This window comes from Sphaeramia orbicularis, chromosome 1, assembly GCF_902148855.1.
Source record: "Sphaeramia orbicularis chromosome 1, fSphaOr1.1, whole genome shotgun sequence".
NCBI lineage: Eukaryota > Metazoa > Chordata > Actinopteri > Kurtiformes > Apogonidae > Sphaeramia > Sphaeramia orbicularis.
In genome coordinates, this window is record NC_043957.1 from 6,931,426 (window position 1) to 6,948,573 (window position 17,148).

Sequence of the window (17,148 nt, forward strand, 5' to 3'; positions counted from 1 at the left end):
CCAGGGGATTCCTGGGTAATGGAGTCATCTGGAGAGTTGCTTAGGGGCGACGGTTCATGACGGCTTCAGCCTGTGTCATGTCCATCCACAGCCTGGGACGATAAATGAATGAAGATGCATCACGGCCTGTTCAGAAACAGATAGACGTTCACACCTGCTCAGACACGACAGGCGAATCTGACGGACAGGAGGACGGTCTGGACAGGAGGACGGTCTGGACAGGAAGTGACCTGAACAGCCAATACCAACATGTCCTACACAGATGATCAAATATTTGGTTTTAGGAGATGTTTACTCCTTTTCTAGAGCTGTAGGTCTGTTATAGAGGGTCTGCACTGTGCTAGCGGAAGTCACCGCAGTTCTGCCCACTGAGTGGCAGAAAGAGGGAGATAAGTGACAGCGTTGGGTTCAGTACTGTCTAAACTGAAGAACAGTATTCGATAAAAATGGGCGCTGTTGTGACACTGATTGTATGAACAGGTTTGAAAAGCAGTGGGAGCTGTCGTTTTACAAACACTGAAAGACAAAGAAAAGAGAAGGAGATGGATCCACAAATCCAGGAAACCAAACCTACATCTGTGGATCCTGTTTGGTGTCAGTTAACGTTCATTTATGCTGAATTTTAGGGGTCAAATCAGACCTTAAATGACCTATTGTTTTGGCTAACGTCCTTCTTAGTGCAGCTCTTGTTTCATGATCAGATCTTTCATGGTTTTTGTCTTCATTTTGTGTTGAACCTTGTGCTCCTACATGATTAGTAAACTAACTGAAACTGAGGCTAACCTAGTTTTACAAATACGGGGAACTGGAGAATAAAGCTACGACGGAGTATAGGCCACAGAAGAAAAAAAAACTGTCACTATGAGTATAAAGTCATAAAATATCGATATAAAACCTAATTTTATGAAATAAAGTCGAATACAAAAATCACAATGTTATGAGAATAAAGTCATAGTTATAAAAAAAACTCCTAATTTAACAAAATGTCATGTTTATGAGATTAAAGTCGTCATATTCTGACAATAAAGCCATAATATTACAGAATAATGTGTAATTTAAAACCAGGTGGTGTAAATCTGCTAATTTCCCAGAATGCAGTGGTGCCCTGCTGGTCCACAGCAGTAGTATCTGTGTTGGATAAAGGACTGGATCTGAACTAGACTCAGTAAATCTCCTCAGTCCCAGTAGATCATGCATATATTCACTGGGGTCAGTCCACGTCTACTGGAAATGACTTTGGATCAGCTGGTTCTGGGCCCTAGTTTTGGAGCCTTTGGATCAGCTGGTTCTGGGCCCTAGTTTTGGACCCTGGTTGTCAGTCCTGATGAAACCATGTATATTAGTTTCAGGTCCAAATAGCGCTGATCCCCTCCACCCTGGATCAGGTCTGGATCCTCCATGTTGTCCACATGTCAGTGTTCATGGACCACTTGTTCTTTGGTAGCTCGTACAGATCCATGTCCAGTCCAACTGTCCTTCATTTAATTTCATTCACATTTTCCCGCTCTGGCTGTGTTTACTGCTATACTCCGTCATGTTGAGCAGGTTGGTTTAAGACACTCAGCCTGACTTAGAGGGTGTGGCCTGGGGGGTGGGGTGGGGGTGACGTATGTGCATACCCTCTATAAGGCCAACGTATGGTCCGAATATAGAGGAGAGGAGACTCAAAGTCGTCCTTTTCTTCGTTCAATCATTTGACAGAATCTTTTAAAGCCTAAAGAACCAACGGCGCTCTGTCTAATCCTGTCCAGACCTGATCTCCTGTGCTGAGGATGAAAACAGCTCACATTTGTCTCTGGACAGTCTGGTACTTTCTTCAAAAGTCGTCAGTAAATTCACATCAAAATCACACACAGACACTCAATTTAAAGGGGAACTAGGCAAGATTTGGACCTGAATGAACCATCTGGGTAGAACTAGTGATGGTTACATGTGTCGGTAGGGGTTGAATGGAAGCCCCTCCCCCTTCCCACCAGCGTCTCTAGGGTCAAATACGCCACTTGCCAGTTTTCTGACACCGTCCCGCTACGGAAACGTCACAGTTTACAGCACTACGACACAAACAGCATCATAAACGGCGTTGTTCTGTTGTACTCGTAAGTACGGCTCCGATAATTCTCTATAATCGGCGTATTTCAGTGGATTTGTGCTCTGGATAATTCTATTGGTCATAAAAGTGTTTATGAACGATGCCCGGATGGTTGCTAGCTAGTGCAGATGTTAGCATACTCACTTGGGGTGTGTTTGTTTCGTTTACTAGGTCACCCTTTGTCTGCCTCAGGAGTGGGTTTTTACTACGAGATGCAGAATTTAGTTGAATCTAGTTTTTGTCAGATCTATGTGATTCAGTATTAGGGATGTAACGATTACTGGTATAACGATAAACTGCGTAAAATTGCAGACGGTTCGTATTACCATTTAAATTCCAATTATCATGATAAATGTGTTTGATTACCGCACTTTTAGGGGAAAAAACCCTATGTAAAGATCTGCTTTCATGTCAAATATTTGAGTATAGTTTTAATTTATTACAGTTATGATTTTCTATAGGTAATATTTGGAACCAATATCACTTTTAAAGTCTTTGAAAAGGTTTGTTTAGCATCTGTGTTTTCAAATCGGATTTTATATATTTTGTGGGTGTTTTTGTCCTTTTATGTTTTTATAGTAGGTGTGAAAAAAAAATAGACAGATGACATAGATAAAGTTGTGCTGAAAAAACAGATCCTAAACATGGGTATAATAAACATTTGTTTATATAGTATATAAAGGCAAAATCAAAAGGACTGAAAAACGAACAAAAAAGGCTCAGACCACTAATTAATCACCAGACCACTAATTAATCACCACTAATCAAACTAAATTTGAATGTTTCTGCAACAGAAAGTACATTGTGCCAATTATTTTTTTGGCTTATTTGTTGTTTTTGTTTTTTTTTCCCAAAATACAACCTGGTTAAATTATTTCAGTATGTGTATTCGTACTTTTTGAACATTTTGAGCACAATTTCAACAATACCACGATAATAATGATAACCGTGATAATTTTGGTCACAATAAATGACACAAAAACACAATAAATAATTTTCATATTGTACATCCCTATTCAATATATGACCAATGTCTAGAAGCAGGGTGCGATTTGTTGGGGGGGTGGGTGGAATCAACCCCCCTTTGGTTTTTACATCCCTATTTCTGCTCAATGAATTTCATTCTCGGTGGCGGGGGGGGGGGGGTCAACCAACCAATATAAATACCAGTCATGTAACAGTTGTCTTCCACTAATATCCTACATTACTGACACTAACGTCCCCATGCACTGGGGTGCTGTAAAGAGGGGTAAACGACAAATTCATGGGTCCAGCAATTGTGTGTGTGTGTGGCGGGGGGGGGCCATAGAGCAGCGGAGGGGGTCCAGTGGATACAGGTTAGAAGCTGTGAAAATTTAGTGTAAGATCTGCTGAATAATAGAGGAACAGAACCTGGAGTTGGACATTTGTTTCATCCCAGCCACAGTTAGTTACATTAGTTATGGACCATACCCCCACCACATATATAACTGCTGCCCCCCCCCCCCCCCCCCCCCCCCGCAGATCAACAAAATATTGAATTTTATGTAGGGCCCACAACGTTTACCTTTTGCTAGCGGTGCCCCAGTACAGAGGGTGAAATTATCGTACATACAAATACACTAATTATTGCACATCTGACAAAGCTGATTACCGCCAATGAAAACAAATAAATATGGTTGGAGGGGGCGGGGCTAGGTGTGCGTTTTACCACAGTAAATATGTACATCCAAACTTTAGGGGGAGCTCTGTAAAGAGAAAAATGATACAAAAACAGTGAAGAAGAACCAAAACGGTCAAATCTTGCGTAGTTCCTCTTTAATGGAACATGTTATGGCAGTGGTTTATGTATCCAAAAAAAAAAAAAACCCAAAAAACTTGAAGTCGCTATGAAGGCACGAAATCGTCACAAGATCATCCAGTCATCAACACAACACACACACACACACACACACACACACACACACACAGAAAGACACAGACAGACAGACAGGTAGGCAGGCAGACAGGGGGCCAGACAGACACAGAGGGATTGGAGATAATGGCTCTTGGTTTTTTTGGATTTGACCAAATGAGGAAGAGGCTGATGAGTCAATGTCTGTGATCCTGGAGGAATAAAACAGAGCATCAGAAACACAACAACAGACAAAACACGGACCAACGGGGGGAAGACGACAGAACGAATGAAGACGCATGAACAACAGGTCAAAGAGTGTGTTGAGAATGACCGCTGAGACCTCCACTTACCACCAGAAAACACACGGAGAACACGGACACATGGAAAAGAGTCGAACACAAGAAAAGACTCGGAGAAAAACATCCACCCTGTGCATCTGGATCTGACACTACCACCAAACTAGTCCTGTTCCAGTTCTTCTGATACTTTTTTTCTGCTCAGATAGTTACTATTACACGTGTTTGCGCTGCAGAAATTCATGGCTTTTTATTCTTTTTCTTTTTTAATAGACTTCTTAAATTGGTTGTTGATTATTAAAATATTAACAGATTAATACTATAAACATTCACTACTTTCTGGCCTGTATCTGAAAGTTGGCTCCAGTTTAACCCATAAAGACCCAGTGTTACTTTGTGGCTTTTTTTTTCCTCTATAATTATCTTTTCTTAAGTAATTTATCATCATTTATTATAACATTATCCTCTTTATTCTGCATTTTTTCCAGTAAAAATCTGATATTTTCTTACATTTAATTCACTGATCATGTAGATGTTCATTAAAGCTCAGATTAGAGTTGATGGTTATTCGATCAGAAACAGAGAAAACTGAAATAAAAGTGTCTTTTTCAGTCCAATCTGTCATTAACTGAACATAAACCCAGTGTTTTCGTCTACTGTCATTGGTCCAACTCCATGGGTTCAACGACCTAATTTTGTTCATTTTTCGTGGTATTTGGTTGGGTTTTGTTCATTCTGTTGCCCAATTTATAATTTTTCTTCAATCTTGTTCAGTTTGTGGCTTATTTTGTTCATGTTACTGATTATTTTGTTGATTTATTTTTCATTTTTATTCATTTCGTTGCTTTTTTTTTTTTAAATAATGGTTATTTGAAGCATCCTAAAAGCACTTTTTACTGTCTGAGAGGCAGATGTTAGCTTCTTTGGAAACTAGGAGAATTAGAAACATTTTGTGATATAGCTTTAGATCCTGTTCTGATCAAACAACAATGTGTTTAGTATTTTTGCATATTTCTGGTGTAATTCAATTTTTCTTTAAAAAACAAAAAAAGAAACAATCAAAAACTTGCCTTTTTAACAGTATCGTGATATATAGTGATATATTGTATTGTGATCCTAGTATTGTGATTTGTATCGTATTGCCAGATTCTTGCCGATACACAACCCTACCCTCAAATTACGTGAATATAACTTGCGCATAAAAATTTGTCTAATGGAAAAACGACAATTTCGCCAAAACTCTTGTTTATCAACGAAAAGTTTTTGCACTTGCAAGAGGTGTGTACAAGCCAATAATGTAATGACGGCCGATAATGTAAAAAATTTGCCAAAAAATTTCAGTCTAGTTTCGACTGGTTTGATATGTTAAGTGTCATGAGATAACTTTTGTTTTGATTTGGAGCTATATAAATAAAATTTGATTGACTGATTGATTGATCCATCAATATCTGTCTTTTTTTTTTTGTTCATGTGACTATAGTTACGCAAAAAGGTCATTCCATTCCAGCCCTAATCAGAATGTAATTTTACTTTTTTCACTGGTGTTATTTTAGTGGTCCGGCCCACTTGAGATCATATCGGGGTGAATGCAGCCCCTGAACTAAAATGATTCTGACAGCCCTGCTTTAAAGCTACAACAGCTGATGCTAGGCTCCGAGTCCAAAAAAAAAAAAAGAATGAAGAAACATACGATGACGGGACAAACAGATACAGAGACAGAGTCCTGGTGTTTGGGAGAACCCGCATTCATTCAGTCCAATGGAAATGGCTGCATTCAGGAACATACCAAAACATACAGTATTTGAGGGGTGAACTGTCCAAAGAACAAAAAAACAAAAAAACAAAGAACGAGCTGAACAAAAAGAACATACTCTCCACTCAGCGGTTCACTCCTGCAAAATTTGAAGAAAAAAGGGGCTGAAGTTTATGGTGTCAATGTGGACGTTTTTACGTCTAGGGATGTAACGATTACCGGTATAACGATAAACTTTTGCACATGGTTAGTATTACCATTTAAATTGTAATTATCATGATAACCGTGTTCCATTACCGCACTTTTCCGGAGAAAACGCCGATGCAAAGATCTGCTTTTATGTCACATATTTGAATATAGTTTTAATTTATTACAATTTTAACTTTACACACCTAATATTTGAACCAATATTCACTTTTAAAGTCTTTGAAAAGGTTCGTTAAGCATCTTTGTGTTATTTATGCAATAAATTATAGACATTTTTCAAATCAGATTTTACATATTTTTTTGTGTTTTCTGTCCTTTTATGTTTTTATAGCAGGTTAAAGTGAAAAATAATAGACAGATGATACAGATGAAGTTGTGCTGAAAAACCAGATCCCAACATGGGTATAGTAAACATTTGTTTATATAGTATAAAGGCAAAAGCAAAGAGACTGAAAAACCTCCAAAATAGGCTCAGACCACTAAGGGTTAATACTTGAATATTTCTGCAACAGAAGGTACATTGTGCCAATTATTTTATTCATTGATTTACTTTTTCAAAATACAACTTGGTTAAATTATTTCAGTGTGTGTATCAGTACTTTCTGAACATTTTGAGCACAATTTGAATAATACCGCGATAATAATGATAACCATGATAATTTCAGTCACAATAACCGCGATATGGAATTTTCATATCGTTACATCCCTCGTCACGTCACACTTATCTGTGGTGCATTTAAGCGCAGGAGTGAAACTAGGAAGTAGTGCACGAGTGGAGAGATGTTTCCACACTGCCTGAGTGTGGACAGAAAATACGGAGAAGGCAGGAGCGAGTGCATCTCAAAGGCATTCAGCGACAAGAGGGAAGAGCACTGACAGGGAACCCAAGGTAAGGCCATGTTGTATCATCATCATCATCATAGTTCAGAACATCAACAAGAAACTTTACAACTGTGATTTAGGAAAAAAAACAACACAAAACCCCTCCATAATCATCCTCAAAGTAAAGCAGCAGAAGAAAATTGAAGTCAGCAGGGAGGGAAAAAGGTTGCGAGCTAGTTCGGCAACTGCTAGGTTAAAATGTTAGCAAGCATCGTATATAAAAAAACCCCAATAAAGTAAAATCAGATTAGCTGGAGAAGCTGCGAGGCGTTTGGAAAAAAAGATGCAGATTTCCAAGTTTGCATGCGACTCAGAGGCAGGAACCAGAAGCAGGAGAGAAACTGGAAAAAACCAAAAACGACGGGGATCGTTTGGAAGAGCAGCTGGGAGTCTACGGCCAATCCCAATTCACTCCTTGGCCCCTCCCCCTTGGCCCTTGCACTTGGCACTACCCCTTTAAACATAGTTGTAAGGGTTAGTGGTGGAAACATTCTCCTATGAAATGGTCAACCCTTCCAGACCTGTTCCGTAATCGATGTCACTATAAACAGATGTTCGAACTTCGTTTGGGACAGAACTCTCCATGTCAGCAGCTGGAACTGTCTCTGTTCTATGGGCTTTGGACATCTGTTTACCACTATCAACCGCAAACCGCAGAAAGGCGAAGACACACCAACCCGACTGCCAGTAAAGGTAACCCAACTTATCATTCGGCTCTCGTCTCCCCGACAGGGTCAAAAAAGTGTGAAGAACACAGCAAATCGACTACCTACGTGAGCGTACACTATGTGCAAAACGTAAAACAGAAATGACGGAACATCTCTGTAGACCAAAACCCAGAGCTCGCTGTCATCAGTCGTTGTTGTTTGTGTTCAGTAGTCCAGAAGGGTTGGTGTTGTACTTGTTGAACAGAGGGTTCGTAATAAGAAGATACCGGCATTGTCAGCTCTAGGGCTTCTACTGGTGGAAGAAGAAAGATGTCGCAGGAGAAAACTGAGGCGATATCACAGTATGCTAACAATGCTAACAGTGTTGATTTCATGGAATGAATGAAGTCCATGTCACTCCTTCAGATTCAATCTGAGCAGTGAATGGACTATTCTGGAAGACAATAATAGTGTGCAGTACCTTGGCAGAGCTGGATTCACGTGGAAACTTCTCCTTCACTCATTCACTAGTCAAGGGCTATCCCTCCACCAATCAGATTGGTCTGACTGAACGACGAGTAGTGGCTGATTACATGTGTTGAATCGGTCAAAAAGACTGGAGACGGCCGATCGAACTTAATACACCAAACAGACTCATGTCACCGACCTCAGACTGACCGACAATGACTGACCACCGAAACTTGGGTTGATGTGTCTTCACCTTAACTAGGGATGGGAATCGATAAGAATTTAACGATTCTGATTCCATTATCGATTTGCTCATCGATCCAATTCTCATCGATTCTCATTGGGTGAGGGAATAAAAGAGTACAAACGGGGGTGTTTGCATGAACTGTCTTTTATATTTCCATCTACACAGAAAATATAACATATGAATGGGGGCGTGTATAGTGAAAGTGAAACTAACTTTACTAATTCCTCTATTGCCACATTTCTACTATGTGGAACCGGCTTGACTCGGCCTGTCTCCCGTTGTTGTGCACCTCATTTCCTTTCCCCTACCTTCAGAAACTTGTATTTGACGGGGTACGACGTTTGGTGCCCGCACCGGAACTGGATGACGGCCCGCTAGATTCACAAGCGCCGCTAAGTAACCTATCAAATATGTGACATTCCTGTAAATGAATCACATGCTGTGGACAAATGTTTGAGCAGATTAGAGGGGTTTCACCATTTAGAAGAAATGGAAGCTTTGACAGTGTTCCAGTGGACCTGGTGTGGTCTGTTTGGACCTGGTGTCGTCCGTTTAGACCTGGTGTCGACTTTTCAGACTGTTTCTGCCTCAACACCATGTTGGTTACGTTCTGGCCAAAACAATGCAGCGTACGTGTGACGTCATTGCGCATGTGCAACGAAGGTGGAATTGATAAGCAGGCAGGCAAACGAGCTACTGGGATCTGGTTCTCAAAAAGAACCCGTTCTCGATTCCCATCCCGAGCCTTAACACTTTAAAACGGCATTAAATGATTAAGTTGTTTACGAAGAAAATCTGTACATTTGTGTATTTCTTTCATCACACTACTGCAATTTTTTTGCTGTGTCTACCTCCATCTTGCCGATGATTCAAACAGAATTATGGGTAATTTCTCTTACCCCTCCGTTTGTAGTGTGGTCCTGGAAAATCTCCTTTTCGAGGGTCTAACAGCCCCTCCCCCTCTGACTCATCGAGAATTGGGACACCCCTACCCCTTCACATGAACGCGCAAAATGGAGGGGTAGTAAAAAGGGGGAGGGGCGTAGGGGTGTGTTGGGATTGGGCCTATATCGGATTTAATTAGATAAGACGGGTTCTTATGCTGTTAAATCCATATTCAGGATAGAAAATGCACAATTCAATCTGGCGTAAAAAAAAATAAAAATAAAATAAATAAAACAGGTAAAGGGCAGGAGTTGGTAGAGTAAAAGGGGCCTTTGTTTGGAGTTAAATGTCTCTGGGTTGAAGTCTACCTGTTCCTCTCGCAGCGCCTGCAGCTTTTTGGTCTTGCTCTGGCGGTAGTATTCCATGATCATCATGGCAGCGTAGATTTTGCCCACCGTCAAGTCTGTGGCTGCTGAGAAAATGACAAGTTACCCTGCAAGATTAGACCGGGTGAGATGGGACCCTGAGCCGTGGGGGGGTGGGGGGGTGGGGATGGGAGTGGGGGACAAAACACACAAAGAACCGACACACAAATACACAACAGCATGCAGATTACACCGAGAGTCAAAACAACTCTGTTTATTACAAACCGACCAAAACCTAGGTTTGTGTTACTGCGTTATTTATCGATAAATCTGATATTTTCCTTTAGATTTATGATGTGAAACAAAAGCACAATTAAAGAGGAGGGTGCGTTGTGTATTTGATAAAAGTCCATCAGGCTAAAAAAGGTTATAGAAGAATTATCATTAGCCTCATATCATATTTACATAACTCAGACAAAAATGGACAAAAGTCTGCAGACCCGTTGAATCCAAGTGTTTCTGTTCTAACAGGGGTCTGGGATCCAAAACAATAAGGACTAATGTCAGAACTGAGTTTTATATTATGGGATAGATATCAGTGCATTGGTTAGTTTGGGTTCAATTATTATCTTTGTTTGTAAAATGACTCACAGATGGTTTGGACTGAATTTATGTCAACATTGACTTTTTTTTTTTTTTTTAAATCCATGACTGATTTTAAATGTTCTTCCTCTAAATTTCTAGAATATTTTTTTGTGGTCTTTCATGATCACCTAAAAACCTCCTAAAAAACACACACACAAAAAAACACCCCAATTCACCTAAAAATCACCTAAAAACCTCCTAAAAAACACACACACAAAAACCCCCAAATCACCTAAAAATCACTCAATAACCTCCAAAAAACCCCCACAAAAAAGCCCCAATTCACCAAAAAAACTCCTTAAAAAACACAAAAAAAAAAACCCAAATCACCTAAAAATCACTCAACCTCCAAAAAAACACACACAAAAAAAACAATTCACCTAAAAACCTCCTAAAAAACACACAGAAAACCCCCAAATCACCTAAAAACCTCCAAAAAAACACAGGAAAACCCCAAAACACCTAAAAAAACATCACTCAATAATCTCCAAAAAAAAACGCACACAAAAAAAGCACAATTCACCTAAAAATCACCTAAAAACCTCCAAGAAACCCACAAAAAAACGCAATTCACCTAAAAACCTCCTAAAAACCTTCTACAAAACTACAAAAAACCCCACCAAACACACAAAAAAATCACGTAAAACCTCCTAAAAAAAACCAATATCAAATTAAACATTTTTTCTTCAATTATCAATATCATATACATTTATTTTACAATATTTACAACATACAAATAATATTACACATTGTATCAAACATATTTTGCATAGATATATGCATTTATTAATTTTCAAACACTGTGTGTTTAGAAAATGACATAAATAATAATAGTCAAATATCAATGTATTTGAATAAATGTAATTTATTTATATCGTTTATAAAATGAACCCAGAATGACGCAAAAAACTGGGTCACTTTACGAACTCCTCACATTTTTTCTCATTTCAAATACATTTTCTGAAAATGTAAGTAATTAACTACCTAAAATATGTTTGGTGTAGATTATCGTAATTTAATGTTTTTGACCATCTGTTAACCTTCCATTGACTTCTCCCATATGTAAGATTTTGAGCAAATATAGAATCTGTGTGATTTAGTAAAATAGTCAGATCTTCATTCAGTCCAACTATTCAAACATACATGTGAAATTTACACTGAAACAGAGTTGAATTTCCTCTCGGTGTGAAACAGACATATTGATTACAACACTATACAGTTCTTAACACAACAAAGCCTATAGTCTTTTCACAGGCAGATGACTTGACTTATCGTCTACATAAACATTCCTACATTAGTCCACTGAGGTGTATCCTTTTTTATTATTACTATTACTTATTATTATATAATTTATTATTATTATCATTATTATTAATCACTGGGGACTGCATTGTCACTTCACTAAGAACACGTGACATCACAGTCAATAATCAGTGGAAAACAGGAGCTCAGTGTTTTTCTAAAAACTCCAGATAATTATCCCCAGAGTTTGGATGAAACACACAAACATTTAGTTGAAGAAAAACCCTGAGCTCTGTTTTTGGTTTTGCTGTTGACTCAGTTGATGCCCGTTCCAAAGTGATGTGGCGACAAGTCCTCCAGCATTAAACTGACATGAATGTGTCATAAGATATGAGCGTCCATATCTTATCAGTTCTTCTACAGAGGGGTAAGACATGAGCGTGCATGTCTTACACCTGTTTATCTGACATGCATTTATTTATTTATTTATTAATGCTCGTCATGCATGGTTAGAATTACATCATACTTTCATAGTAACAGTCTTCTTCTGCACAGAATTACCTGGGTTGATCTTTCACCGCAGTTCCTTACATCTTATGTGAACGTACTAACATTCACCTCCTTTATTTACTATGTGCTCAATTCTCCCTGTAGTGAAAAGACGTCTATAGAGGATCTTCTATAGTGAACACCCCCTGATAACAGGATGGACTGGATGGATGTAGAGGTCAGTACTGTGGAGAATGGACGACCATGTGATGCATCTGACTGTATATGTGTATGTGTACATGTACATGTGGAATGTCTGGTTTAATCATGTTTTTTGGGACATAAACAGGTTTTAGACCCAAGTTAGAATACAGAATTGGGAACAAGGTTCTAATAGTTTTGGATTTTTCATTATAGTTAATTTTATTTAGTTTGGACTTTTTTTCTCTAATTCAGTTCATTCTAATTAGTTATTAGAGCAGGTTTGCTAGTTTTTATTACTTTTTAGTTTTTTTTCTAAATGCTTACTTTTTGTTTTTTCACATCTTTTATCTTTGTCGCTAGTCGTATTCACAGAAATCCCAGACAGGACTCCGCTGCTTTTCTCCTAACTTTATGCTGCATTCCACAGTCCTGGGAGGTAGAATAGATCTCAGCTGGAGTTAACCCACCTCACAGTATTCCAGGTGATCCATGTTGAACATAAATATCAAACATGGAGGTCTCAGATCTAAATTCCTATTTACTTTGTTAGTGCAGAGGCATTTTAACTGTCGACACTACAGTGTTCTCATATACGCAGATGGAGGAAGCCAAATGACGGATGAGCTAATTATAAATTGTGAAGTTTTTTTTCATTGCAAACTCATTTCATTGCACTGTGCGCCATCATTGTTGTGTTGACGTCATATTGTAGATCGGGGTGAGGTCGTGGGACTTCAAACTGGCCCCACTTTGCAACTAGGACCTCCGGCTCGGACAGACCTTCCAATGGATTTGACTGAGTTGGACGTCGGAAACTTCCACTTTCCAGGACTCTGGAATTCAGCAATAATCTGCATGTTTCCAGATCGATCAATTGATCTATCTTTCATATGGGTCCTAAATCTGACCCAGACCACTTTCATATGTGGTCCTAAATCTGACCCAGACACTTTCATATGTGGTCCTAAATCCAACCCCGACCACTTTCATATGTGGTCCTAAATTCTGACCCAGACCACTTTCATATGTGGTCCTAAATCTGACCCGGACCACTTTCATATGTGGTCCTAAATCAACCCGACCACTTTCATATGTGGTCTACATCTGACCCGGACCACTTTCATATGTGGTCCCCAAATCTGACCCCGACCACTTTCATATGTGGTCCTAAATTGACCCAGACCACTCTTCATATGTGGTCCTAAATCTGACCCGGACCACTTTCATATGTGGTCCCAATCCGACCCAGACCACTTCATATGTGGTCTACTCTGACCGGGCCACTTTCATATGTGGTCCCAAATCTGACCACGACCCACTTTCATATGTGGTCCTAAATCCAACCCCGACCACTTTCATATGTGGTCCTACATCTGACCCGGGCCACTTTCATATGTGGTCCCAAATCTGACCCCGACCACTTTCATATGTGGTCCTAAATCTGACCCAGACCACTTTCATATATGGTCCTAAATCTGACCCAGACCCACTTTCATATGTGGTCCTAAATCCAACCCCGGCCACTTTCATATGTGGTCCTACATCTGACCCGGACCACTTTCATATGTGGTCCCAAATCTGACCCAGACCACTTTCATATGTGGTCCTAAATCCAACCCCGACCACTTTCATATGTGGTCCTAAATCTGACCCGGACCACTTTCATATGTGGTCCTAAATCCAACCCCGACCACTTTCATATGTGGTCCTACATCTGACCCGGGCCACTTTCATATGTGGTCCCAAAACTGACCCCGACCACTTTCATATGTGGTCCTAAATCTGACCCAGACCACTTTCATATGTGGTCCTAAATCTGACCCAGACCACTTTCATATGTGGTCCTAAATCTGACCCAGACCACTTTCATATGTGGTCCTAAATCCAACCCCGACCACTTTCATATGTGGTCCTAAATCTGACCCGGACCACTTTCATATGTGGTCCTAAATCCAACCCCGACCACTTTCATATGTGGTCCTACATCTGACCCGGACCACTTTCATATGTGGTCCCAAATCTGACCCCGACCACTTTCATATGTGATCCTAAATTTGACCCAGACCACTTTTCATATGTGGTCCTAATCTGACCCAGACCACTTTCATATGTGGTCCTAAATCTGACCCAGACCACTTTCATATGTGGTCCTAAATCCAACCCCGACCACTTTCATATGTGGTCCTACATCTGACCCGGACCACTTTCATATGTGGTCCCAAATCTGACCCCGACCACTTTCATATGTGGTCCTAAATTTGACCCAGACCACTTTCATATGTGGTCCTAAATCTGACCCGGACCACTTTCATATGTGGTCCCAAATCCGACCCCGACCACTTTCGTGTGGTCCTAAATCTGACCCGGACCACTTTCGTATGTGGTCCTAAATCCAACCCCGACCACTTTCATATGTGGTCCTACATCTGACCCGGGCCACTTTCATATGTGGTCCCAAAACTGACCCCGACCACTTTCATATGTGGTCCTAAATCTGACCCAGACCACTTTCGTATGTGGTCCTAAATCTGACCCCGACCACTTTCGTATGTGGTCCTAAATCTGACCCGACCACTTTCGTATGTGGTCCTAAATCCGACCCAGACCACTTTCATACGTGGTCCTAAATCCGACCCCGAACCATTTCATACGTGGTCCTAAATCCGACCCGGACCACTTCATACGTGGTCCTAATCCGACCCCGACCACTTTCATACGTGGTCCTAAATCCGACCAGGACCACTTTCATACGTGGTTCCTAAATCCGACCCCGACCACTTTCATACGTGGTCCTAAATCCGACCCGGACCACTTTCATACGTGGTCCTAAATCCGACCCCGACCACTTTCATACGTGGTCCTAAATCCGACCCGGACCACTTTCATACGTGGTCTTAAATCCGACCCCGACCACTTTCATACGTGGTCCTAAATCCGACCCGGACCACTTTCATACGTGGTCCTCAATCTGATCCGTATCCGATATTTTCCAATATGACTCAGTCTGAATGTTCAGGTCACATTTATCTGACCTTTACGTACTGAAATGCGACAAACCCCCCCCCCCCGCCACCACCAAACTCACTGGGATTTATTTGAATATGACGAGAAGAAGAGAAAGATATGACAAAACTAAAATTAATACTAAAACTAAACTAAAACTAAGCATTTAGAAAATAACGAAAACTAATAAAAACTAGCAAACCCGCCTCTAAAAACAAATAAAACTAACTGAATTAGAGAGAAAAAAAAAATCAAAACTAAATAAAACTAAACTAAAATGAAAAATCCCAACTATTAGAACCTTGGACCCCTGTTGTGAAGTGTTCTATAAATAAACTTTGATGTGAACCAGTACTGAATGTTCAGCCCAAACCTGCGCTGACGCGTTCTATCTATAGCCGTGGATGTAAACTCAGTCGTGTGTTCGTGTGTGTTTGTGTTGTAGGAGCCTGATCAGGGGATGTGAAGCAGTGAATGACACTGGCCGGTAGAAGCTGTCCTCTTGGTGAGTTGGTGAATCGGACACACAAACACCACTATGAGTGTGTTCCATCCTGTGGCTTACCCTTGTGTGGAGTCACCAGCAGGTCCAGGGTCTTCTGGGATAAGTTAGGCCAAATCGCCATCATCTCCTTTCTCAGCTCTGCATCCATCTGGTGCTTGTCTGCACCGCCTGGGCGACGCCAGGCCCATACGGAGGTCACACAATCATACGCACATGCACACATACACATATATATATATAGGTACGACCAGACCAAAGTACACAAGTTTTCATCCAAACGTACATGCACGAAAACACAGGGTAAAGGAAGTACAGACCAAAAAAAGGATCCACAACAGCACAAAACCCCAAAGCAAAGGTATTCCCCCATTCACACAAGTACACATTCACCCAAAACAAGAAGTGATTCATTAGTGTCGAGTTTAGGTGAAACTGCTGCAGTATTTTAAGTATTCGGCTAAAAGAGAAAAACACAGAAACAGAGAAGTGAGAAGTCAAACACACATCGAATAACACAGAAATTTCAGATATGAAAACGTATTCTAACCCTTTCATGCATACTGGTCACTCCAGTGGACAGCTATTTACAGCTGTTCTCTTGAATATTTCATGGATTCTGTTGATTTATTTGTATATCAGCCACCACAGCGGACACTTATGCACCATCTAATACACTGACATTCATGCAATTACTGTAACAAAAGCTGTTCTTAATAACCTGATCTAACTAACATGTTTGAGTGTAATTCAATGTTAGTTGTTATTAGACTCTAATTAACAGTTTTCTTCAACATTTTTTTTTTTTTTGCCATTATCTCCATGAAGTCGATAATAACTGGTATTGAGTATGTTAACATGTGAAAAAAACATCAGTTTTCATATATTTTCTGTTATTGCATTTTAAATACATGTTTCTTTTGCTTCAACAATTAAACATACACTGTAAAAAAAAAAAAAACTTTAAAAAAGTGGTAATATTCCAGCAGCTGGGGTGCCAAAAAAATACTGTTAAATAATGGAAAATAACCATCTCATAAAATACGGTAATTTTCCATAATTAAAATACAGTTTTTTGCCCTAACTTTACATGAGATTTTGCTTTTTTTTTTTTTTTGACTTTTTAATGTTTAATAAAGAATATTTACATGTATTAAAACAATCAAATTACCTGTGAATATCTCTCTCTTTCTCCATATATATTATATATATATATATAGAATTATATATATTATATATATATATATATATATATAGTATAGATAGATAGATAGATAGATAGATAGATAGATATATAGATATAGATATAGATATAGATATATAAATAATTTTCAATGAGACTAAGTTG

General features: G+C 39.6%; 1 protein-coding gene across 1 annotated transcript in view; it reads right to left on the bottom strand.

Moving 5' to 3' along the window:
• Positions 1 to 17,148, bottom strand: part of cacna1ab (calcium channel, voltage-dependent, P/Q type, alpha 1A subunit, b) — a 331,651-nt gene that overhangs the window by 35,963 nt on the left and 278,540 nt on the right. The window contains 2 exon segments of the mRNA XM_030154455.1: positions 9,719 to 9,822; positions 15,864 to 15,971. Coding sequence (XP_030010315.1) covers positions 9,719 to 9,822; positions 15,864 to 15,971 — 212 coding nt within the window.